The sequence below is a fragment of the Hemibagrus wyckioides genome, linkage group LG03 (assembly GCF_019097595.1).
Source record: "Hemibagrus wyckioides isolate EC202008001 linkage group LG03, SWU_Hwy_1.0, whole genome shotgun sequence".
NCBI lineage: Eukaryota > Metazoa > Chordata > Actinopteri > Siluriformes > Bagridae > Hemibagrus > Hemibagrus wyckioides.
This window is the reverse complement of record NC_080712.1, coordinates 1,521,989-1,549,503: the sequence shown is the minus strand read 5'-3', so window position 1 is coordinate 1,549,503 and position 27,515 is coordinate 1,521,989. Positions and strand designations below refer to the sequence as shown.

Here is a 27,515-nt window from a genome sequence, read left to right as displayed (position 1 = left end):
AACACAAACAGCCTGCTCAGTCTATAAGGTACTACAAGAAGCTCTCAGAAGGACAGTGAGGTGTGTTCATGCTACAAGACTGATCATCTACCTCCCTCAAATTTTAGGTATTTTATTCAATATTCTACTCTGATACTTTAGTTATTTCCTGACAGTTAATAAGGGGAGATGTTGTCTAGTTTGTGATGATTTTTTATGTGGTTATTTTGATAGTATGTTCATAGTAAAAAACAAAACCCCTGGCAACTTTACTTGCCAGTACTTCATTGTTAAATATACAGTAACAATACTTAATTCAATCAAATTTTATTTGTGTTGCACTTTTAGCAATGGACTTAATTTCACCTTCTATTAAAGCATGTGAACATCCGGTAGTTTTCTTTTTAACCATTTGATTTGGGCTCTCATTAAATATTGGTACTTTGTGTTAAGCTCCCATTTAATGTGTGGAGCAAATCTAGACCTTATATATCTATATCTATAAGGTCTTATCCTTCTTCATGGACAACTGTTAACACTGCTTTCCATGCATAACTAGTTCCATTGTTGGAGCTGTATGAGAGGTTGTGTCACTCCAGTGACCTCTGTTCAGAATGTCAAACCAGAAATAGAGCAAATTTCACATGTTGATGATATCATAATGCAGCTGTGATTGTGCACAGTTTTTCATGTGGAGTATCAGACATCATGTCAACAGGCAATATAAGAGTAATACCAAACATCAACTAAAATGGAAAAATCTCATGAATTGTAAAGAGAATTGTCAGAGATGTAAATATTTGTGCCCATCTGTGCTTCAAATTTGGTGTTAAGGCACAAATCATGTTGTCCAGAGTGAGACTGACTCTCTTAATGTTAGCATTACCCATCAGGTGGTAAGATGTCACATGGGACACCCCATAACTTGACCAGACCAGGTGGGTCAGAAATTGGACTGTTGAAAATGCACTCACTTTGGAAAGCCATAGATGCAGATGAAATTGTCCCATGGTCAATTTGCAAAATATGCAGATTGTTAGGAAAAAATTAATCCTGTGCTAGCCTGGTAAAATAGTCTGTTATGACCAGTACACCCAAAGACTTGTTTGATGAGTCTTCAACAGACCATTAATCCACACAAAGTAGCTCAAGTTTTCTTGACATTTTAATATTCAAGCAGAACTCCTGACTCAGGCAATTTTCTGACAACACATGTTCTGCAATGTTGCACATACTCCTTCACATCCTTTCCTATCACTTGCCAGTCAAACTGATGTCTGGTGAGGTAGAGAATTCTGTGCTGAAACTGGTGTCCAGCTTTGTTCTACACTCCCTTAAGCACTATACATTTACATTTACATTTCTGGCGTTTGGCAGACGCTCTTATCCAGAGCGACATACAAAAGTGCTTTAAGTCACTATCATTGAAAACATTAACACTGGTTCAATAGATTACAGCATTTTGGATCATTTGCAGTGGACAAATTGCATTCAGAGGAAGACCTGCCAATAAAGAGTTGCAGTAGTTCAGTCTCGAAATAACCAGAGACTGAACAAGCACTTGAGTAGCCTGTGTGGATGGAAATGGTCGGATCCTTCTGATGTTGTACAGAAGAAACCGACATGAGTGTGTCACATTGGCAACATGGGAGGAAAAGGACAGTTGATTGTCCATGGTTACCCCAAGGTTGCAAGCAGTGGCTGAAGGGGAGATCATTGAGTTGTCCAGAGACAATGCAAAATCCTTGTCTGGGGATGAATCACCTGGGATGACCAGCAGTTCAGTTTTGGGATTAAGTTTCAGCTGATGAGCTGTCATCCAGGATGAAATGTCTGCCAGACACACTGAGATTCGGGTAGAAGCTGTGGTATCTGAGGGAGGGAAGTAGAAGATAAGTTGGGTGTCATCAGCATAGCAGTGGTATGAAAAGCCGTGTGAGGATATAACTTTGCCAAGAGTGTGGGTGTAGAGAGAGAAAAGGAGAGGACCAAGTACTGAGCCTTGTGGGACACCAGTAGAGAGTCTGCGTGGGGCAGATGTCAATCCCTTCCATGTTACCTGATATGAGCGACCATCCAGGTAGGAAGCAAACCATTCCCATGCTGTTCCACAAATTCCAAGACTCCTGAGGGTGGACAAGGGAGTCTTGTGGTTAACCGTGTCAATGCTGCAGTAAGGTCAAGGAGGATGAGGACCGATGACAGCTTGGCTGATCTAGCAGTATGTAGTTTCTCAGTGACTGCCAAAAGGGCAGTCTCTGTAGAATGTGCTGCTTTGAAGCCAGACTGGTTGGGATCATGGAGGTTATTCTGCAAGAGATAGTCAGACAGCTGATTATAAACAATTCGTTCGAGAATTGGACTTTGCACTTTATGCAGGTACATCCAACTGAAAGGTGTTTTTTTTTGTGGTGGCTCCTTTGGACATTATACAATATGCCCATTGATTTGTACCAGTGTATCAGAAGATTCGTAACCTGGTGTAGTTCCCTTTCGAGGGAACTCAATGCTGCATCATGACTGATGCTATGGGAATGTCAATACCCATGCCGCCACACACCAATTGATGTCTGTCACAGGGGCCGTGAGAAAGCATAAGCAATCCAGGAACAGAACATCAATTAGCCCTGAAGGACCTGGGACCCTGGAGTGGGGTCCAGGTCCAGGTTATAGTACCTGCAAAGGTGTGTGGAGAGGACCAGCCTGCCACAGCACAAATTTCCTGGAGGGGAACACCCCTAGCCAAGGCACTGGACAAGACAATACCCCTAGAGTGAGCTCTAACACCAAGATATGAAGCAATACTATGCACCTCAAAGGCCTGGGTAAGGGCCTCTACTACCTAGTGTACAAAGCGCTGCTTGGAGACCAAACTGCCCTTTTTCAGGATCCCAAAGCAGATGAATAGGGAGAAAGACTTATGCCACAAGCTCAAGTTCTCAGGGCCCTTACCAGGCAAAGCAACCTCTCCTGTTCCTCCGACTCATGGGGCAGAGGACAGAAGGCCTGCAAGATTACCGGACGACTGGCCATCCTGGGCACCTTGGGGACATATCCCGCCCTGGGGTGCAGGATAGCCTTGGACATACCAGGGGCAGGTGGGGGTGACTTCTAAGGGAGGCCAAGGCTAAGAGAAGAGCCATCTTCTTCATAGCAGACTCCATGGGCTCAAAAGGAGCTTCCAAGGTGTCCTTTGAAAATAAAAAGTGGGGCGTCCTGGATAAAGGACTTATCGCTGTCCTTAATCCCTGTTAAGTTAAGCCACAGATGCCTCTCCGTGGCAACTAATGCAGCCATAGAATGGCCTATGGTGCAGGCCATCTGCTTAATGGCACGGAGCGCGAGATCTGTGGCTCAGCATAGACCAGAGACTGACTCAGTGTTAAATCCCTCACCACAGTTGAGGTGTTTCAGCAGGTCAGCCTGGTCAGGACTGCAAGACCACCATGATGTGCAGGGACAGGCCAGGCATGTTCTTCTCCAATACAAACAATGCAAAGATTGTGTGCGTCATCCTCTGTGATAAAATGGGGATGCACACACCTCTTAAAATTCTTGCTTGCCATATCTCTTTTTTTCTCCTAGTCTTTTAAATATCTTCTTTTTTCCCTAGTCTAGACAGACAGGACAAACAATCGACACACATACACAGAGTGCTTCCTGAAGACAAAGAAGCTGGAGTAATAGATATATGTACTAGTAATAGAAATATGTACATCAATAAATAAGGCTATGTCAGAATGTGCATAGAGGAGTATGTGCAAGTTGTATTTACAGCAGATAAAGTGTCAGGTGTAATTATAAATTGTGCAAAAATGTGTGCATTATGTACAATGTATGTACAACAGTAACAGATATCCAGTGTTCATACAGATAGTATATAGTATATATAAATATAGTATATATAAATGTATATAAATAGATAGATAGATAAAAAATAGGTGTAATCTATGAAGCGGACAATATGTACATTATAATTATATTACACAGTTAAAATATTATTATATAACAGAAAGTACAGGGTGGAGCAGAACTGCAAGGTGGTAAGAGTAATGTGACGTAGATGCCCTTATATGGACTTATTATTGCATATTCCCTTCGTCACATGTCCTATCTGAGCCTTTAAATTGGCAAGTGTGAACACAGAGCTTCAGACACGACTTCCTCAATAAAGCATTCCCACAGCGTCAGTCATGATGCAGCATTGAGTTCCCTCAAAAGGGAACTTAGTTGTTGGAGTATGAGTGTCACATTCTTTGGAGAAAGTTGGGGCTCATTGGAGTGTAACACTACAAGAATTGAAGTAGCTGAAGCACGTCATTTTGTGACTTTGTGTACGTGCATTTAAAAATGTATTTTGGTTTTTTGTCTTTGTTTTACCATCACACAGTCACTCTCTGTGAACACTCACTTTTTTGTGTTTTCTTGTGTAGTAAAGTGATTACTTTAATTAATTAATCAGTGTTAACAGATATCAGTCTGTCAGTTAGATGTTATGTTTTTTTTATTTCCAGCTACATATCAGTGATGCATCATCTGTTTGTGCTCCTGTTTTTCACAGGTGAGAAAAAATCTCACATATTGTGTGTGTGTGTGTGTGTAATATCAGCCAAGTGCATGTAAAGATTAAATTTAAAGACACAGTATGTGTTGCATCCAAAACGCAAGGTAAAGACAAACCTAAAGACAGGCAATAAATCAAATCCAGTAACCAAACCATGAGGCAAACAAATCCAAAATCATAAAATACAGGAGGCAGAAACTGGGGAAAAAAGAACACTGGAGCAAACACAGAAAGAAAACACAATAAGCAATGACAAACGGCTTGGTATGGTAGCAAAACTGACTATTTCACGATGTACAATAGAGCGTTGGAAGAGACACAGTGACCCGGAAGTGCTAATACTCCAGCAAGGTGTCTGTTTGCACCTAGTTGCACACTTTGCACTTTATGTGTCTAAGACAAACTTCTGTCCTAGCTCTGTGTTTTTGTTTTTTTGTGTTTGATCTTTATGTTGTATGTTTATGTAGCACCAGGTTCTGGAGAAACGTAGTTTCATTTTCATCTCCTGCGTCAGATATATGTGATTGAAATGACAATAAAAGCTTCTTGAATCTTGAATCTTGAATTTACATTTATGGCATTTGGCAGATGCCCTTATCTAGAGCAAAGTACAAAAGTGCCTTAAAAAGAACACATCAACAAAGGTTCACTAGGTCACAGACTAAGGACACCATCAGATCAGCCTAAAACTCTGTAGGGAGTTTTTTTTTTAACATAAACATAAGGGAAAAAAGAAGCGATAGTTTAAGTTATTTCAGGAAGAGGTCTTTACCTGTCATTTGAAGACACTCAGTAGCTAGGGGAAGTTCATTCCACCACCTCAGTGCTAATACAGAGAAGAGTCTAGATGTATACCTACCTCTTAATCTTGGAGATGGTGGACCAGTCGAGCAGTGCAAGTAGATCTGAGGGAGTGAGTAGCAGTCTGAGGAGTAATAAGAGCTTTGACGTCAGAGGGAGCTGGTCCATTCTTGGCTTTGTAGGCAAGTGTCAGTGTTTTGAATCTGAGGCAGTTACCGGAAGCCAGTGGAGGAGCGCAGCAGTGAGGTAGTGTGGGAGAACTTATGCAGGTTGAAAACAAGTCACACAGCTGCATTTTGGATCAATTACAGAGAACAAATTGCATTCAGAGGTAGACCTGCCAGTATAGAGCTGCAGTAGTCCAGTGTCTACCAGAATGGCCAGAGACTGAACAAGCACCCGAGTAGCCTGTGTGGATAATCCTTCTGATGTTGTACAGAAGAAACCAACATGAGCATGTCACATTAGCAATATGTGAAGAAAAGGAAAGTTGATTGTCCATGGTTCCCCCAAGGTTCTGAGCAGTGGCCGAAGGGAAGATCAGAGAGTTGTGTAGGGATATTGCAAGATCCTGACCTGGGGATGAATCAACTGGGATGGCCAGCAGATCAGTTTTGCTGGGATTGAGTTTAGGCTGATGAGCCAGCAGATAATATGTCTGCCAGACACACCGAGATCCGAGCTGAAGCCTTGGTATCTGATAAAGGGACGAAGAAGATAAGTTGAGTGTCATCAGCATAGCAGTTGTAAGAGAACCCATGTGAGGACATAACTTCACTTCACATAACTGCCCTTTTGAAAGCCAAAAGGGCAGTGGGTATGTGGTAGGACTGCAAGACAGGATGATCTGTGGGATCTCTAAAAGTCATTCTGTCATAAAACACACTTTCAGCACCTTTATCATGAAAACATGCACTCGACGTCGGCCCTATGCTGTACGCCCGTTTCTCACATTACTGTGTTGCGGCCTGGCCCAACAACACTGTCAAAAAATTTGCAGACGACACTACTGTCATTGGCTTACTGGATTGAGGTGTCAGAATTGGTTACATGGTATGAGGCTAACAATCTTACACTAAACATCAACCCAGCTAAGGAAATGGTAGGAGACTGAGAAAGTATGGCATGTCACCATGAATACTCCACAACAATTACAGATGTAATGTAGAAAACATGTTAACCTACTGTATAATATGTGTGGTTTGGCAACAGCACTTCACATGACAGGAAGGCACTACAGAGAGTGAAAATGTGGGTTCAGAAAAGCACAGGGTCAGATATCCCTTTACTGCAGGACATTTGTATCAAAAGAGTTTATAACTGGGTCATCATCAGTGATCCAATCCACAATCCTCTCATGAAGTCTGGCCAGCGGTACCAGAGCATTGCAGACAGAACAACTCAAATTCAATTCAAATTCAATTTTTATTTGTCACATACATTTACATACACAGTACAACATGCAGTGAAATGTTTTTTCACGACTGTCCGGTATGTAAACATATTTAAAAAGTATTAAGAAAGAGATCCATAAAAATAAAGAAAAAAATAAAACTAGATTATCTTAAAAGTATAAAAATAGAAAATATAGATAAATAAAATAAAATAAAATATGAAAATATAGGTGTAAATAAGAATATAATATAATAAAAAAATAAAATATGAAAATAGGGGTCAACTGGGGTCAAGAACAATTTCTAACCTCATTCCTTTAGATTAATCAAAAAGTGTTATCCATAACCACGTCCAACAGGCCAAACAGGATGATGAGCAGCTCAACCACACTCCGCACTTTACTAACTGGACTATTATAAACACACAAAAGACTGTACTATACTGATAAACATAGATACTTTAATACCACACCTTACACAAATCACTTTACCAATACTTGGCACTTCATACAACTTGTCAATTTATTGTTACCTCCTCTACAGCCTCTATAGCCTTTTGTTATTGTGTATTGCTTCTTATTATCCTTGCAGTGAATTGCCTCTTAGTGTGTCTCTTTTTGAGACTACAGAATAAGAACTGCTGTGAACCTGCTGGGAAAGACATTAACAACATTACAGACTGGATCATGGACTACATCATGAATTTCACATTGTGAATTTCCCTTTGGGGGAAATCTATCAACTTATCTATCAACTTCTACATGACAGTCAGGAGGGTGTGTTGTTTTCATAATAACAATCCCTGGGTCAGCAATCCCTGGATCACCACATATCTGGAGAAACTACTGAATAAAAAGCAGGCTTTTGGGTAGAATGACAAGGATAAGATAAGGAGGGAGGGGGCTTCCGGTTTGTACGCCTGCCACCGGCAATAGACCACGAGCTATTATTGCTAGACTGCACCACCTCCATTTGAAAGAACTTGTGCTGCGCCTAGCAAGGCAGAAGGCTCCTCTCTGTTTTAAAGGTGACAGTGTGCAGATCTATCCAGACTTGATGTCGGGAACAATGAAGGAGCGACAGAACTTTAATGACGTAAGGAATAAATGCAAGGAAATAAACATAAGATGCGGCTTCAAATTCCTGGCGAAATTCATCGTGACGGTAGGAGAGGAAAGTAAAACTTTTGAAATACCCTCCAATGCTGAAAAGTTTCTGATGACCAAAGTCCCAAACTGGAAATCTACAAGGGAAGAGCAAGGTGATCATAGTGGAAGTAATAATGCATCTGTATGAGAGGTGATTTGCTCAACTTTCAGACTTTGCACAGATAGGAAACTAAGGTTCAGAATATGGACATGATCGTTAAAGACTATGTATCCTTAAAACAGACAGTGTATGGAATTGTTGTGGAGGAGTGTAGGTGGCTACAGTATACAGTCGCCAGTAAGGTTCGTCTTCGTGAATGGAGGGGAGTGGAGCTAGGTTTTATAGCTCCCTTTCTGGAAGCATAGGTTGGGAGGGAGAGAAAATTGTGTGGGTGTTCTGTTGGTTGCGTTTTAGTCTACAAGTTCTAAAGAAAGTTCCAAATATTCCGGTTACGGTTATGGTATGTTCTCATAAATTTTTTTTCTTTTTTTATTTGAAATTACATAAAAATCACCGGATACTTATGGTAAAGATCACAGTGATAGACTGGGCAATATTAGGCTTATCAGTTGGAATGTTTGGGGAATTAATAGCCCTGTGAAGCGTGGTATTTCACACCTCAAAACCTTAAAAGCAGATATAGGTTTTATTCAAGAAACACATCTGAAGAAGGGAAGCGAGAATAGATTAAAGTCTAATTGGATGGCACAAGTGCATCAGTCTACATTCTCTACTAAAGCCAGGGGCGTGGCTATCCTGATCCGTAAGAATGTACCATCCGTTCATCATAAGACTATCTCTGATATAAACGGCAGATATATTATTGTGTTGGGCTCTATAAACTCGAAGCAAATAACTTTAGTTAATATGTATGCACCAAATTATGATGATCCCCTCTTTTTTCAAAAAGTATTTAAACTAATCCCTAGTATTTCTGAGTCAAATATAATTGTTGGAGGTGATTTCAACTGTGTGCTGGACAATGTGCTTGATGGACAACCGAGTCAGATTGCCAGCGCCACATCTAAATCTAATGCAATGTTAAAGCAGTATATGCAGTCCCTAAACATTGTAGATATATGGAGAGTTCTTAATTCCTCAGATAGAGATTTTTCTTTCTTTTTTTTCTTTTCTTTTCTTCTTTTACTCTCATGTGCATAAGTCATATTCCTGCATTGACTTCTTTCTGTTAGATTCAAATCTAGTACCAAATGCATGCAAGTCACAATATCACAACATTATAATATCAGATCATGCTCACCAGTCAGTTGACCTTAGATTAGATCATTTAAGAGGAGAATTTATATGGAAGTTAAATAACGCACTCTTGAAAGATGAAGAATTTAATAAAAATTTGGAAAAAAAAGATTGAGGAATTTATAGAAATTAATGAAAACAGTGATGTGCATGATTCAAATTTATGGGAGGCATTGAAGGCTGTAGTTAGAGGGGAAATTATAGCATTTGAGATAGCTCAAAGGAAAAAAGTTAAGATGAGAATGACTGAAATAGAAAGTTGTCAGGAACAGCTGGACAGTTCCCTGGCAGGCCCAGAGAGGGCGCTGGCAAGTGAACCTTGGAAGCCTGCTTCTTTGTGTGTCTTTTGTGTTACGCCCTTCCCATTGTTCTAATCCTGATTGTGTCACCTGTATCCCATAAGCCCTAATGTCCATACCTATAAATAGGGATCCTTGTGTTTGTGTCCTTGTCCATGATTGTTACCTGTACCGTGGTTTCTGTCTGGGTTTTGTTTGTTAAGTTCCATGCCCAAGTTAAGATCTAGGTTTTATTCTCGTTTTGTTTCGTTAACCACGCCATGTCTTGTGTTACGTTTGTTTCCCTATGTTGTGTCTTAAATGTAATAAAAGCAGTGCTGCGAATGGGTCTCATTCCACCGCTTGCTGGCGTATGCATGCACACCATGGGCGTCCGGGTTCGAGCCCTGCATAGGACATTACAAAAGTACTCTTACCATATTAGAAAGTTTACACAAAAATAACACAAATTCTGTTTTACTGAAAGAAATTATTGCATTAAAGTAAGTATAATTCTCTATTATCTAGCAGCATACTAAAATTATTATATAAGGTTAAACAAAGATACTATGAATTAGGAGATAAACCCCAGAACCTTCTGGCACAGCAATTAAGACAACATGAAGCTGCTAGCACTATATATATCAAATTAAGAACAAAGAGGGGAAAATAATAACGGATCCAAAGGAAATAATCTAAATTTTGCAAAGTTTTATGCAGAGGTTTATACTTCCACAGAGAAGTCTGACCAGGAAAATATTGATAGTTTTATGGAAGGACTACACTTGCCAAAATTAAGTGAAGAGGCTTTAAAGGCACTAGATGCAGAAATAAGCATTGAAGAGGTGGAAAATGCTATTAAAGTGTCTTCTAACAAGGCCCCTGGACCTGATGGGTTTAGCATCGAATTTTACAAAAGATTTAGGGAGGTTATTTTGCCGCTTTTGGTACATGTTTAGATATTCACAGGACAGTCACAGGAAACAGGCCGCTTTCCAGCATCTATGTACATGTACAGTCATGACCCAAGATGGCGGCGCGGCAGTAGCACAGAGCGGCCACTCCGGAACCAAAATGGTACTTTCTTTTTGTTTTAGCCCGAATTTCAAGGTGCATGGACACCAAAGACAGTGGTGTTCATGTATACAACCGCCAGATGATACTACAGCTCAGAAATCATGCAGTTACTAACTTGCATGATGATGTACTGTGCAAACTTCGCAACCTCGGCTTGCTGCAAAGACCAGGCCTTCAGTCCTCTGCGTTGCCTGATGCCAGTGGCCGGGAGAGAGGACGTCGCAAGCGGTGTTTGAGGAAGCAGAAGCGCGGAAAATGGGCGGGTGTCCGTGCTAGGCTAACAACAAACCCTAGCCGGCCGGCACTCCCCTTCATCCTCCATCGTCTGCTCACTGGACAATAAATTGGACTACATCCGGCTCCAGCAAACTACACGGTGTGAGTTCAGAGACTGCTGCGTCTTTGTTTTTACAGAGACGTGGCTCAGTGTCAGAGTTCCGGACGCCACCATTACATCAACATGGAATGGTGTAAGGACTTTGTGCTTGTTTCTACCTACTGCTCATTGCTAGTGGAGTTTGTGACTGTAAGATGCAGACTTTTTTATTTGCCTCAAGAATTCACTACCGCATTGACTGTCGGAGTGTACATTCCACCCACATTCCACCTCTACGGAGCTATTAGCGAGCTGCAGAATGCTCACCCTGATGGACTGTTCATCATTGCCGGAGATTTCAATCATGCAAATCTCAGGACAGTGCTCCCTAAATTCCATCAGTATGTGGACTTTGCTACGAGAGGGGCGAACACGCTGGATGTTGTTTACACAAACATTCCTGGCGCATATCGTGTGGAGCCCCGCCCCCACCTTGGCTACTCAAACCACATCTCTGTTATGTTGATTCCAGCATACAGACCACTCGTCAGACCGCTCTAAACCGGTTCTGAAACAGGTTAAAACCTGGCCAGCAGGAGCCATCTCTGCTCTTCAAGTCTGTTTTGAGTGCACTGACTGGGACATGTTTAGGGAGGCTGCAACCAACGGTGACTCTATCGACTTGGAGGAGTACACAGCATCAGTGACCGGCAATAGGAAGTGCATCAGGAAGTGCATCGATGACGTGACTGTCTCCAAGACCATCACCACACACTCCAACCAGAAGCCGTGGATGACTGCAAAAGTGCGTGCTCTCCTGAGGTCAAGAGACTCCGCCTTCAGAGCAGGGGACAGGGCAGCCTTAAAAACATTGAGGGCCAAACAGTCTCGAGCCATCAGAGAGGCGAAGCGTGCACACGCCCAGAGAATCCACGACCACTTCCAGGACAGCAGAGACTCCCGGCGCATGAGGCAGGAGATCACCAACTACAGGACAACTTCACCTGCCTGTGACAGTGACGCCTCTCTCCCAGATGCGCTGAATGACCTCTATGCTTGGTTTGAGCCACAGAACAACACAACAGCGAGGAAGACCATACCTCCTCCAAATGACCAGGTGCTCTGTCTCACCATGGCTGATGTGAAGAGAACTCTATGCAGAGTTAACTCACAGAAGACTGCTGGACCAGACAACATTCCTGCTCAGGGAGTGTGCAGAGCAGCTAGCAGATGTCTTCACTGACATCTTCAACATCTCGCTGAGCAGCTCCATCATCCCAATGTGCCTCAAGACATGACCATCGTCCCTGTGCCTAAGAAGTCTACGGTTTCTTGCCTCAATGATTATCGTCCCATCGCACTCAAACCAGTCGTGATGAAATGCTTCTAGAGGTTTGTCATGAGGCACATCAAGACACAGCTACCACCCTCACTGGACCCATGCAGTTTGCGTATCGTCCTAACTGCTCCACGGATGACGCCATCACCACAACCCTCCATCTTGCCCTCACACACCTGGACTGTAAGGACTCCTACGTTCGAATGCTGTTCATAGATTTCAGTTCACCATTCAACACAATCATCCCTCAGCAGCTGATTGAGAAGCCGAGCCTGCTGGGCCTGAACCCCTCTCTCTGCAACTAGATCCTGGATTTCCTGATTGGGAGACCCCATTTAGTCCGGATCAGTAACAGCATCTCAAGCACCACCACACTTAGCACTGGAACTCCTCAGGGCTGTGTGCTCAGTCCACTGCTGTTCACTTTGCTGACTCACGACTGTGCAGCAATGCACAGCTCCAACCATATCATTAAGTTCGCCGATGACACGACCGTGGTGGGTCTCATCAGCAAGAACGACAAGTCAGCGTACAGAGAGGAGGCGCAGTGGCTAACAGCCTGGTGTAGAGCCAACAACCTGTCTCTGAATGTTGACAAGACTAAAGAGATGGTTGTTGACTTCAGGAGAGCACAGAGTGACCATTCTCCGCTGTTCATTGACGGATCCTCAAAGTCCTTGGTGTTCATCTGGCACTATTTCCTGAGAAGGCTGAGGAAAGCCCATCTCCCTCCCCCCATCCTGACTTTGTTCTACAGAGGGACCATTGAGAGCATCCTGAGCAGCTGCATCACTGCCTGATTTGGGAACTGCACCGTCTCGTCTTTATTACCCACTGAGACCAAAATAATTGGGAAAATCCTTGCGAATAGTTTGAAGAAGCATATCTGTGATATTATACATCCAGATCAGACAGGCTTTATGCCAGGCAGACACATGTACTTTAATCTACATCACCTGTGCAACGTTTTATATTTGAACCATAAAGAAGAATCTGCAATTATTTCATTGGATGTGCAGAGGGCATTTGACCAAGTACAGTGGGGATACATGATGTCAGTCCTGAAGAAATTTGGTTTTGGCCACGTGTTTAGAGAGTGGATAAAAATAATATACTCCTGTCCAAAAGCCTTAATAGTGACTAACCATAATCTATCAGCTCCTTTTTCAATTTGTAGAGGAACAAGACAAGGCTGCCCGCTGTCCCCCTTCCTTTTCGCAGTCACTATAGAGCCCTAGGCTGCACATATTCGGCAACAGACAGATATCCAACCTATCACGATAGGTGGCCTCCCACAACACATTTCACTTTACACAGACGATATACTTCTGTTTATAAAAAATCCTTGTAAATCTATTCCACATCTCCTCACTTCAATTACAAGATTCGGGAATATAACAGGCTTTACTGTTAACTGGGAAAAAAGTGGCTGATGACTATTGGGCCCAACACTTGTAAGTAATATATAAGACCCACCCCATTCAAGAGAGCAGAAAATTTTTACCTATAATGGTATCATAATAACTAAAAACCCAAAAGACCTTTAAGAGTCAATTGGCAAAAGAAGATTGATCAATTGAAAAACAATATAGACTATCGGAGAACATTTCAATGGTAGGTAAAATTAATGCAGTAATGATGGTGAGCTTACCAAGATTTCTCCATTTATTTCAGTCTATCCCTTCATGTATACCACAATCCTATTTTAAACATTTAGACAAAATAATTTTTCAGTTTTTATGGAATTATACAACAGCAAAAATTAAAAAACAACACTTCTTTAAACGTAGGGAGAGGGGAGGATTTTGGTTACCTTTCTTTAGAGCCTATTATTGGGCAGCACATTTGAATATATTCTCTTGGTGGAAGGATGATCCATCAGAAGGAATATGTGAACAACCTGAATGGCTTAGAAGTGAACAAGCCCTTTGCTCTAGCTCTTCATTGCAGGCACTATGCAACAGTCCAGGAAAGGTTAGTAAGCTTGTCTATAATGATCATTTTGTTATAGGCCAGTATTTAAAAATTTGGAAACAAGTTAAAATATATATTACAGCACCTAATGTATATCTTGATAGCCCCATATGTAAGAATCATTCCTTCATTCCCGCTCTTAATGATAAGGTTTTTTCACTTTGGAAACAGAAGGGAATAAGCTGTGTCAGCTCACTTTATATGAATGGGCCTTTCTTGTCTTTCAAAGAGCTCCAATCCAAGTTGTTATAACTCTCACTTTTTTAGATATCTGCAAATCAGAGACATGTCTGATTTTCATGTCTGAAAATATTTTCCTAATTTTGAACAATTAAAAAAGCATGAAAAATTAGAGGAAATAAACCAATTTAAAGCTGGGAACTCAAAAGCAGTGTCATATTTCTATAATGTATTAACTGATGTGGTAGATAGTGACACAACTACAATCAGGAAATCATGGGAGGAGGAGTTAGGCTTCACGATTGAGGATGCGCAGTGGGAGGAATGCCTACAGAACATATATGATTGTTCAATTAATACTAGACACAACTTAATCCAATTCAAATCTCTACATAGAGTATATATTTGCAAAACTAAATTTCACAAGATTTTTCCTGAAGTGTCACCGATATGCAATAAATGTAAGGTTGTGGAGGGTACACTTCTACATTCATTTGGACATGTTGTAACCTTCACAAGTACTGGACTGATATTTTCAATCTGCTTTCAAAAGTGTACAAAAAAGATATTATTCCAGATCCAATCATTGCCATTTTTGGGTTGATTTCTGTACCTTAGTACATATGAAAGACAGGGCATTTCTTTATTTATGGTTCTTGCAAAGAAATTGATTCTTCAGAGGTGGAAACTTGACACTGTTCCAACATTTGATGTGTTGCTGACTGAGTTAGCGGGTATTATTCATATTGAGAAGTTACGATTTATTAACAGTGATAAGCTAGATATATTTTGGAAAATATGGAAGCCTGTATTAGACCACTTAGGAATGTGAAAACTTATTTATGCTGGATTTTACACTGCATTATACCTTTGTTACTCACAAATTTATTTACCTAAATATTATCTTGTTGTTGTAGTATTTTTGTATTTATCACTGTGATCTGTTTGGAATCCCTTTGTTTTGTGCATCAGAAATATTTATTTATAATTAGTATACCATACAATTGTTTTCCTTTGGACCTCTGTTCTGGAAAATATATGTCATATTTAAAGTCAATTAAAAAAAAAAGATAAGGAGGGAGCAGAATGAGTTGAAGCTGAGACTGAAGGAGAACAAAGAAACTTATAGAAAGAAGCTGGAGGGCAGGCCTTATCGAATGCAACGCAAAAGAGCTGACATTAAACTGGTCACAGGCTTCAAAATAAATCAGTGGGTGGTTTAGAAAAAAATAATGAATGTGTTCACTACCTCTCATCCCACAGTCTTCCTCAGAGAACCCACACCTCTACCTCAACCATCTTCAAGGGATTCACAACTTCCACTCCCCCACCTATCTTTCACAATGACCCAGGTGAAGAGCTGAAATTTGGGAAAGCTGCAGGGCCTGATGGAATCAGCCCCAGGGTACTAAATGCAGCAACCAGCTATTTGGGATCTTCTCTTCAACCATGAGCCTTCAATGGGAGAAGGTGCTAGAGATGTGGCAAAAAAAAATCCTCCCTGGTTATTGCTCCCTTCTTCGAGTGGCACCCACCTACAATCCTTTTTCATTGCCTAGTGATGCTGCTGACTGTGGGTGACAATCTCGAAGAGCCCAGGAATATGTGTCATGCTGAGTCGGGTGTGTAAACTGTAGACCATGAAATGATAGGGTATTGCACACTCTCTGCATCAACAAGCTGAGACTTGGGTGGTTCGGCATGTGATTCATGTTGAGACTTCTGCTTCAGTATTCAGTAGATCGTGTTTGCTGCACTTCTGAAACGTTTGCGCATTCATTATCATAAAACAGCACATCCAACACTGGCAATTGTGAATTCTCAACATTATCGGCCTGTCCTGATAAGTAAGCCTGTGTGCGTTCTACTGTGTTCTCTATAGGTAGCTTTATTAAGCTTAAATTCCCTCTACTTTCTAGCTCTGCAGCTGTTTCTAAGGCCTCCACCTTCGCTTGTATGGCTGCAGCTCTTTTCCAGTCTTAAAGTCTCTAGTGATGCTTCAAGCTGTGCTTGTTGTATTTTCAGTTCACTTTCATAGCAAATGCTATCTCTGCTTTGGCTGCTTCAGCCTCTACCCTAGCCATTGCGGCAGCTGTGATCACGGTCGATGAACATGATGCGTTTAAGCCTTGCCTCTGTGATCCTGAATTTGAGCTGGATTTAGAGATTATAGAAAGATCAAGATTCAAGAAGCTTTATTGTCATTTCAACCACATATAGCTGGTGCAGTACATAGTGAAATAAAATATTTCTCCAGGACCTGGTGCTACATAAACATACAACAAAAAGTTCAAACACAAAAAACAACACAGAGCTAGGACAGAAGTTTGTCTTAGCCACATAAAGTGCAAAGTGTGCAGCTAGGTGCAAACAGAGCAACGACAAGACAGTGCAAAAACAATAAGTACAAAAAACCCCCACAAAAACACAGGACACTTAGCACCGGAAAAAGAAAAAGAACATGTGCAATGGAATGTAAATTAAATGAAATAAAATGAAATGATGTACAACTTTGAGAAACTGTAGAAAAAAAAACATATAACTAATAACATATGATTGTAACATATATACAGCAGCCTGACAACATGTATTGTGCAAAAATACAGCAGCAGTGGTTGAGGTAGTGCAAACAGAAATAAACATAAATATAAATATAGCAGCAGATGTAATAAACACAATAAACACCTTGTGAGCTGGCTTGCTCCCCGTCGTGGACTGCAAAGCTAAAAGTTGGTCACTGAAGAGCTTTTCGTTTTACTGTTCTGCCCTTATATCAAACACCTTGCTTGATTCAACAGTAAGATAACGCATTAAAGATATTAATACGAAGTGCTGAGTGTATAATAATGATTAACACATTTACATAAAATAAACAAGGACTCTTCACATAGTGTACAGTAAGCTTCAGTTATATATAGGAGGTTGAATAATAAATTTACTATCTGACATGTAAAATATAACAACAAGGAATATATACATTCTTCTTCTTCAGGCTTTTCCCTTCAGGGGTCACCACAGTGAATCATCTCTCGCCACCTATCGCTATCTTCTGCATCCTCAACACTTGCACCCACTAGCTTATTTATTTATTTATATATATTTATTACATCCATATTCCTCCTCTTTGGCCTTCCTCTTTGCCTCCTTCCTGGCAGCTCCATGTCCAACATTCTCCTACCAATATACTCACTGTCCCTCCTCTGAACATGTCCAAACCATCTTAACCTGGCCTCCCTAACTTTGTCCCCCGAACGTCCAACATGAGCCGTCCCTCTGATGTACTCGTTCCTAATCCTGTCCAACCGTGTCACTCCCAAAGAGAACCTCAACATCTTCAGCTCTGCTACCTCCAGCTCTGACTCCTGTCTCTTCCTCAGTGACACTGTCTCTAAAACATACAGCATGGATGGTCTCACTACTGTCCTGTACACCTTCCCCTTGATTCTCACTGATATTTTTCTATCACACAGAACTCCCGACACCTTTCTCCACCCATTCCAACCTGCCTGCACTCGCTTCTTTACCTCTTTCCCACATTCTCCATTACTCTGGACTGTTGACCCCAAGAACTTAAACTCCTGTACCTTCTTCACCTCTTCACCCTGTAATCTTACTGTTCCACTTCCCTCCCTGTCATTCACACACATGTACTCAGTCTTACTACCACTGACTTTCATTCCTCTTCGCTCCAGAGCAAACCTCCACCTCTCCAGGTTTTCCTCCACCTGCTCCCTGCTCTCACTACAGATCACAATGTTGTCTGCAAACATCATTGTCCAAGGAGACTCCTGTCTGACCTCCTCTGACAACTGGTCCATCACCATAGCAAACAGAAAGGGTCTCAGAGCCTGATTCAGTCCCACCTCCACTCTGAACTCCTCTGTCTGCCCTACAGCACACTTCATCACTGTCCTGCTCCTCTCATACATGTCCTGCACCACTCTTACATTTACATTTACATTTCTGGCATTTGGCAGACGCTCTTATCCAGAGCAACATACAAAAGTGCTTTAAGTCACTATCATTGAAAACATTAACACTGGTTTAATAGGTTACAGACTTAGGATACCATTAGCCTAAAATTGGATGTTTTTTTTTGTTTGTTTTTTTAAACATATAAAAATACATAAACAGGGAAAGATAAGCGCTAGTTTAAGTGCCTCAGGAAAAGGTAGGTCTTAAGACGTTGTTTGAAGACAGTCAGAGACTCTGCTGTACGGACATCTAGGGGAAGTTCATTCCACCACCTTGGTGCCAGAACAGAGAAGAGTCTAGATGAATACCTACCTTTTGCCCTGAGAGATGGTGGGACCAGTCGGGCAGTGCTAGTGGATCAGAGGGAGCAAGGTGCAGTGTGAGGAGTAATAAGATCTTTGAGGTAAGATGATGCTGGTCCATTCTTGGCTTTGTAGACAAGCATCAGTGCTTTGAATCTGATGCGTGCAGCTACCGGAAGCCAGTGGAGGGAACGCAGCAGTGGGGTGGAGTGGGAGAAGTTAGGCAGGTTGAATACAAGCCGTGCAGCTGCATTTTGGATCATTTGCAGTGGACAAATTGCATTCAGAGGAAGACTTGCCAGTAAAGAGTTGCAGTAGTCCAGTCTCAAAATAACCAGAGACTGAACAAGCACTTGAGTAGCCTGTGTGGATAGAAATGGTTGAATCCTTCTAATGTTGTATAGAAGAAACCAACATGAGCGTGTCACATTAGCAACATGGGAGGAAAAGGACAGTTGGTTGTCCATGGTTACACGAAGGTTGTGAGCAGTGGCTGAAGGGGAGATCATTGAGTTGTTCAGAGATATTGCAAGACTCTGGGCTTGGGAATCACCTGGGATGACCAGCAGTTCAATTTTGCTGAGATTAAGTTTCAGCTGATGAGCTGTCATCCAAGATGAAATGTCCGCCAGACACACTGAGATCCGAGATATTTCTCTGCTACTCCTGACTTCCTCATACAGTACCACAGCTCTTCTCTTGGCACCCTGTCATACGCTTTCTCCAAGTCTACAAACACACAGTGCAGCTCTCTCTGACCGTCCCTATACTTCTCTATCAAAAAAATATCAAAAGAGCAAAAATTGCATCTGTTGTGCTCTTTCTGGGCATGAAGCCATACTGCTGCTCTACAGATTTCCACTAACCTAGCTTCCACTACTCTTTCCCAGAGCTTCATTGTATGGCTCATCAACTTTATCCCCCTATAGTTGCTGCAACTCTACACATCACCCTTATTCTTAAGATCGGCACTAATACACTTCTTCTCCATTCCTCAGGCATCTTCTCACTCTCTAAAACCCTGTTAAACAGACTAGTTAAAAATTCCACTGCCGCCTCTCCTAGACACTTCCAGACCTCCACCGGGATGTCATCAGGACCAACTGTCTTTCCACTTTTCATCCTCTTCAAAGCCTTCCTGACTTCATCCTTTCTAATCTCATCTACTTCCTGTTCCACAGAGTTCACCCCTTCTACTCTTTTTTTCCTCTCATATTCCTCATTCATCAGCTCTTCAAAGTTCTCCTTCCATCTCCTCTGTACACTCTCCTCACTTGTGAGCACCTTTCCATCTCTATCCTTAATAACTCTAACTTGCTGCACATCCTTCCCATCTCCATCCCTCTGCCTAGCTAACCTGTACAAGTCCTTCTCTCCATCCCTAGTGTCTAACCTAGTGTACAACTCATCATACGCCTTCTGCTTGGCCTTAGACACCTCCCTCTTCACTCTGTGCTGTAACTCCTTGTATTCCTGTCTATTCTCTTCAGTCCTGTCCATGTCCCACTTCTTCTTGGCTAACCTCTTCCTCTGAATACAATCCTGAACTTCCTCATTCCACCACCAAGTCTCCTTAAAGAGTTCTTTCCTGCTTCCAGATGACACACCCAGCACCTTTCTTCCTGTCTCCCTGATCACTTCTGCTGTAGTTTCTCAGTCATCTGGCAGCACTACCTGACCACCCAGAGCCTGCCTCAACTTCTGTCTAAATTCCTCACAACATTCCTCCTTTTTCAGCTTCCACCACTGGGTTTTCTTCTCCATCTCTATCTTTGACCTCTGCTTACAGACCATCAAAGTCATCCTACACACCACCATCCTATGCTGTCTGGCTACACTCTCTCCCACTACCACTTTACAGTCACTAATCTCTTTCAGATTGCCTCTTCTACATAGGATGTAGTCTACCTGTGTGCTCCTACCTCCACTCTTGTAATTCACTCTATGCTCCTCCCTCTTCTGAAAATAAGTGTTAACCACAGCCATGTCCATCCTCTTAGCAAAGTCCACTACCATCTGTCCTTCAAGGTTCCTTTCCTTAACTCCAAACTTGCCCATCACCTCCTCATCACCTGTGTTCCCCTCACCAACATGTCCATTAAAATCTGCTCCTATCACCACTCTCTCCCCCGTGGGAATACTCTCTATCACCTCATCTAATTCACCCCAGAATCTCTCTTTCTCCTCTAACTCACCACCCACCTGTGGGGCATAACCACTAACAACATTCAACATCACCCCTTCAACCTCTAACTTCAGACTCATCACCCTGACTGACACTCTCATCACCTCCAGAACATTCCTCACAAACTCACCTACCATATTTCTCTTACTATCCACCCCATAATAAAACAGCTTGAATCCTGCTCCTATACTACGAGCCTTGCTCCCCTTCCCCCTGGTCTCCTGTACACACAGTATATCCACCTTCCTTCTCTCCATCATATCAGCCAGCTCTCTACCTTTCCCTGTCATAGTACCAACATTCAGAGTTCCTATTCTCAGTCCTACACTCTTACCTTTCCTCTTCTCTCTCTGTCTACGCACTCTCCTCCCTCCTCTACTTCTTCGTATAAGCACTTAAACACGTGACTTGTAATCCCCACTTTGAACACAAGGGATCACTACACTGCCAATTATTATTAGAAAGAAAAAAGGAAAGAAAAAGGTGCTGGTGCATAGGAAACAGCACACTGGATCCCCTGCAGTTTGCCTATAAGCCACTGATAGATTTTTCTACCATTTCCAGTGGAATGCAATTGTATATTGATTAACTAATCTGCTTACTGAAATCTGGGACTACATATTGAAATCTGTTGTGTTTTATGTTGTCACTTAAAGTTATTTGTATAATTCTAAAAGGTTGTGAGGACCACATTGTGACAAAAACAAAACTAGAATTTAAGAAGGGTGTACTTTCTTTTTTCCCATTAATGTACTTGCATAGTTATTTATTTTAAGTACAGAAAATGAAAAGAAACCCCATGGGATTATACAGTATAAGGAAATATGTAATAAAAAATAATATAATACAAAGGAAAGAAATACACAAGCTAAACTTTACAAACCTCCTCCACAGGAGTCTTTTCCTTCGCGCTGTCTCTCTCTCGTACATACAGTCTGATCCAACAGAAGAAAACATGGAGCGATGCTCAGGCTTACTGCCGAGCCACATACACTGACCTGGCTATCATCAAAAGTACTGAAGACATGGTCAATCTTCAGAGTGTAGCACAGACACAACAATTCAATTCCAGTGCTTGGACTGGACTGTACACAAACATCAATAGCTGGTACTGGACCTTCCAAAATGAGCTGATGGGAAGTTTTACATCCTGGGCAAATGGGGAACCTAACAACAACTACGGAAATGAGTTGTGCATCATTATATCTCATTATTCTTGGTATGATGTACCATGTCTCTGGAAATTCCCTTATGTATGTTTTGATGGTGAGTAACAAAATTATATTATATATGCAGTAAGCTATTTCTGGAATACTACCTTTCATAATCTTTTTTATGTCACTTTTCAATTTAAATTCAAGTACATCTGAAAGTTAAATCTGTTTATATATTTTGAACATTTACATACGATGTGTAAATACAGTATATGTACACTGTGTATGTACAGATAGTAATTAGGGCATCTATATACAACTATATATTATAATAATAATACTAATAATACAAGTATTAGGAAAGATCCCCAGAGAAGTGGACACCTAGGAACTTAAAGCTGGAGACATGCTCTACTTTGGTCCTATTAATGTAGATAGGGGAAAGTCTGCTGCTGTTAGATTTAACTAAGAATTAGCATCTAGAGTGGTGTATGCTGCAGTCACAACAATGACTAAGAATCCTCTTGGAAAATTGAAGGATGTGCACTTAATCAAACACTCAGAACAACAACTTTCAGTTTCAGTAGAGCCTCTACCCTTGCACTTAATAAAATCCACTGTCGTTCTACCTGCTTAGAAAACACTGCAACACATGTCTTTAAGCCATGTTTCCATAAAACTCTTGACGTTCAATTCCTTAGCCGTAGTTCATCTACTTTGTTCACCAATGACTGAACATTTGCAACAAAGATACTTGGGAGCGATGGTCGATGCAGGTTTAGCTTTAGCTCTTCTGTTATCTTTGTTTACAGTCATTGGATCATTTGCATTTAATGGACATTGTCTTTCAGCTTTACAGAAAATAAGAACTACAAAAAGTTCAAAATTTAATATTAGACTTATATTTTAATATCTTTTTAATTTATATTTATTTGCAAGCCTGGGGTGACTGTGGCAAGGAAACACTCCCGAGATGGTATGAGGAAAAAGCCTTCAGAGAAACCAGACTAAAAAGGGAACCCATCTTCATTTGGGTGATGCCAGAGGGTGTGATTACTAATTATTATCAGCATTGACAGTGTGAATTAAAATGCGGCTGCATTTTCGACTAGCTGTAGTTTGTTTAAGATGCAGGACAACCTGCATTTAATACATTACATGTGACTGTTGTAATACATTACAATAGTCCAGTTTGGAGGTCATGAAGGCACGAACTAGCTTTTCTCCATCAGATACAGATGAGATATTTTAGCTTGGCAATATTTCTAAGGTGGCACAAGGCTGTTCCTGTCTAATATAACAGCCAGGTCTTTCAATGCTAGTAGTAACAGTACATCCTTCTAAATGCAGGTTAAATTGTGATATCTCTGTCATATCACAATTTAATAATAGAAAATTACAGATCATTCAATCTTTTATGTCTTTAACACACTCAGTTAACCTAGACAATTTAGATATTTCATCTGGTTTTGATGAGATATATAACTGAGTATCGTCAGCATAACAAATTATTTTTTCCTAGTAAATTTTGTCTCATGTCATCCATGTCATTATCTCTCTCAACTCAGCTCTTCCCTTGATCCATTTGTCTATTTAAGCTCTTGTGTTTTATTGTTTAAAGTCTTTAATCAAATATACCATGCTTTTTTGAGCCTTGTTTCTTGGTTCATGGTTATTGATTACCTTTGGATTGATAAACCCTGCTGTGTTTTGACCTATGTTAAGGACTATGATAATGATTTATTGTTTGACCCAATAAAAAGTAAACACAGAGATTTAAAGGATGATCTATGTGTATAGTTTTTTTAAGGTAAGGAAGCAGATCTAGAAAATCATGGGCATAGAGTGTTTGGTGAACTGGAATTTTTATAAACCTTGCCACTCTCACAAGTGTCTGGTTGGATTCTTTATGCCCCAGGAAGCCTTCATGCCTGTGACCTTCTGGCTCTTTAACTTTTAGTTATGCTGTCATAGCTAGTCTTACCGGAGTCCATGCCTGCACTTTACACATAATCTACATTGTCTTTAAACATCACATAATCACAAACATACCTAATATTTTTTTTCTCTCTCCATTTTTTCTCTCTCTTTTTCACCCATTTTCTCTCTCTCTCTCTCTCTCTCTCTCTCTGTTGATCTATATGTCTCACTCCTGAGCTCCCAGTGTTTTGAGTTTCCAGTTTAAACGCTCCTTTCCAGACCTACCTTAACCTTCCTGATGCTTTACCCATGGTTGAGGTCTTGTCGCTTGGTGGTGCTCACTGCTGCTGTGGATAGATCTGCATGGCAGCCTGTGACCCACAGTAACTATCTTTGAACTGCTGTTGCATCAGTCAGATTTGTGCTCAGGTGTTCATCAGTGAACATTTGAAAACTTCAGCAGGAAGAAATTAGTGTTAAGCCTATAATGAACTCTGAAACTACACTGACCTATTAGTTCCTCAGGAGATCTTGGCTGCACAATTCCACTTGAATATAAACAATTGTAGAAAGGACATTATTTACATTTACATCATTTACTGTCCAGTGTCACCCAAATGAGGATGAGGTTCCCTTCTGATCCTGGTTCTTCCTAAGGTTTCTTCCTTATATCATCTCAGGGAGTTTTTCCTCACCACCATCGCCTCAGGCTTCTCTTTAGGGATAAACAGAGATAAATAGTAACTTAATTTTAAACATTATAATTTTTATTCTCTGTGTTGTTGTTTTTTTTTTTACTTCTGTAAAGCTGCTTTAAAACAATGTCTATTGTTAAAAGCACTATACAAATAAATTATTGTATATTGTAAATATATTGTAGTTTAATTACGTAATTTAAAATATTACATTCAGGTTTCAAAAATATCTACCTTGAGCATAATGCATATTTGCTCTGCTCCCACCTTTGATTATTACTGAGAAACTCAATGTTAATATGTTTAATTTGCTGATTTTCATAATAATAATGCATCATGATATAACTTTATAGTGACTATTCACAAGAATATTCACCTGAGTACATTCTAATCATGTGTTTTTTTTAAAGACAGGGACAATGCCACTGAGAGGTATGTTTTAATCACACAGCGTATGACTTGGTATGATGCTCAGAGCTACTGTAGGCAGTATCACACAGACCTGGCCAGTGCGAGAAACTCAATAGAAAACTCAATTGTAGGGATTATGTACGGTTGGAATTGGACTTGGATTGGTCTCAGGAGAGACCCCTGGAAATGGACAGACCAGACCACTGATGTGTCTGTCATTAAGTGGTCGTCTGGATCTGCTGATGATTACTCAAAGAATAAAAGTTGTGTCTATTTAAATGGTGCTCGGGCTAATGTAGAACAGTGCTCAACCATACTGCCATTCTTCTGTTACTGTGAGTTGAAATTAAATTCAGTCTCATATTTAGACTAATTTAAGTTGATTTTTGAATGGAGTGTTAATTTTGTACATTTGTTTTTATGTGCATCTGCATTTCTGCCTCCAGCATATCCAAAAAAACAGCAGACCATAAAAATGAAGGTCAAGTCCAGTCAGGATGTGAATGATCCTGCAATGATGGCAGCCATCGAGGAGAAGGTGGGTTTCATCTTCACTCATTGTACAGTCACCTCCTCATTACTGCAGCCAGACCTCGAGCCTTCATCAAACTGTGACATGAACAGACTGTAGTGTAATCATAATACATCTCATGTAGCATTTTTACAAATCTCACAAGAGATTCTCTATCCTGTATGATTCAGTAACTAAAGTCATGTTCTGTTCTTCAGCTCAAGCAGAAACTGAAGGATTATGGAATGAATGAGAACATCACTGTGAAGTGGAGAAAGCAACCAGATGGAGTGGTGTTTCACAAGGAGGAGGAAAATATTACTGCAGTGACTAACGCCAGGGACACGAGTGGACCCTAAATCTCAAATAGTGTATATTTTGTAGAGCATTAATCACTTTTAGTTTGAGGACACAGAGTGTGTTCTTAAGTAATACTTTAACAGACCCAGAGTTAACAATTTCACTGAGGATGGTGTTGGAATGGTTCTTTAGATGAAATCCAAAATACTGGATCTGGTAACAGCTGTTCATCAGCAGATGAGCCAGTTCACCAAACTAACAGCCATGCTGACATTTCAAGTAATGTTTTAATTTATTGAGGTCTTTCATTCAATAGTAAGAAAAACAAATTTTCAGGTTATTCCATTGCTTTATATTAACAGTAATCTCTTTGCATATGTACAAAATATATAATATAAAAGCCTTCTACACTTTATGTAGTGCAGTATGTAACCAATAGAAAGGCTTAACTTGGTTTGCTTGCTGTAAAATTAGCAAATTTCCTGAAGTTTAACTATTCTGGCTTTTACAGTTGATTTGTTTGGATTTGGGGTTTTAGTTTGAGCTTAAAGGCTTTAATATTAATTATTAAATTAATCACATAAATGACTTTAAATAGAATACATAATGTGTAACGGGAAGCTTCTGTGTAATTGCTCTGTTGTCACAAATAGTCCTCTATATGATTAGAATATTTATTTAGCTTTAGTCTGTCTGTCTTTAAAAGGATACATAAACTCTGATAGACTTTACTACTTTAGTGCATTTTGATTGCATTGTGACTGGCAACAGAGATGAAGAATTGATCAGATTCACTTGTCAAGTTTTTCTAAGCATTTTAACTCTTGACTATGTTTAAAGATTCTGTAGCCGCAATTAAATAAAGAAAAATAGAAATCTCGTCAATCTCATTTCTTTTCTACACCTTGACAGTAGAGAAGTAATTCTGCTTGAGGAAGTCTAAATATAGACTTATATAGATCTAAGTATGATATAACAAAAATATTCAGCAAACATGGCACGTTTAAATTTTATAACTTAAATCTGAAAGGTACACCAAGTTAAGCAATACCCCTAGTAGAGTGAGCTCTAACACCTAGAGGTAAAGTAATACTGAGCGCCTCATAGGCCTTGGTAGGGGCCTCTACTACCCAGTGCATCAAGTGCTGCTTGGAGACCAGACTGCACTTGTTCCAGCTCCCAAAGTGGTGGACATAAGTTCAGGCAAAGCAAGTGCAGCCTCTCCTGTTCCGCTGACTCATAGGTTCAAAGGACAGAAGGCCTGAAAGATGACCAGACGACCAGCCACCCTGGATACCTTGGGGATGCAGTATTGCCTTGGACATACCAGGGGCAAATTCTAAGCAGGTGGGGGTGACTGATAGAGACTGCACATCTCCTACCACAGAGAAGTCCCAGGAGAGGAGACGCAGTCTGCAGGATGGCCCCAGCTGCCTAGGAGCCAATAGAACATAGTGGACTTGATTATGGTGCACTGTTGCGACAAAGACATGCCCCTAGACTAGCCCACACACCTGAGCCAGAGCAAGAACGACCTCAAAACAGACCCAAAAGGTTAACGTTGGCTGCTGTTGCCATGAACCTGGCACTCTCTGAGCACTCCCAAGCACTTGGCTTTTGAATGGCTTTTACTACTGACAGTATGAAAGCCACCTGAGCAGGAGACAGACATGCCTGCATTGTGGAATCCCAAACTACCCCCAAGAAGGTGGTTCTCTGAGAAAGAGAAAGTACACATTTCATTGGGTTCAACT

General features: G+C 40.8%; 1 protein-coding gene across 2 annotated transcripts; it reads left to right on the top strand.

Annotated features, from left to right (window-relative positions):
- On the top strand, window positions 1-26,608 carry LOC131346416 (putative C-type lectin domain family 20 member A). Of its 2 annotated transcripts, XM_058379830.1 has the most exons (6): window positions 1-107; window positions 4,494-4,540; window positions 21,665-22,036; window positions 24,950-25,285; window positions 25,397-25,488; window positions 25,680-26,608. In XM_058379830.1, exons 2-6 carry the CDS (start codon window positions 4,507-4,509, stop codon window positions 25,818-25,820), a joined length of 975 nt encoding a protein of 324 aa, XP_058235813.1. In that variant the 5' UTR covers window positions 1-107; window positions 4,494-4,506; the 3' UTR covers window positions 25,821-26,608. The 2 variants fall into 2 exon arrangements, with proteins under 2 accessions (XP_058235813.1, XP_058235820.1); XM_058379837.1 differs by lacking the exon at window positions 4,494-4,540 and having other exon boundaries at window positions 33-107.
- Window positions 26,609-27,515: the final 907 nt, after the last annotated feature.

Bases quoted from the DNA above. Each gene is read 5' to 3' on its own strand.
- LOC131346416 (XM_058379830.1), top strand. From the start codon at position 4,507: ATGCATCATCTGTTTGTGCTCCTGTTTTTCACAG. The intron at 4,541-21,664 runs GTGAGAAAAAAT...CCTCCTCCACAG, and splicing joins TGTGCTCCTGTTTTTCACAG to GAGTCTTTTCCTTCGCGCTG. The intron at 22,037-24,949 runs GTGAGTAACAAA...TTTTTTTTAAAG, and splicing joins CCCTTATGTATGTTTTGATG to ACAGGGACAATGCCACTGAG.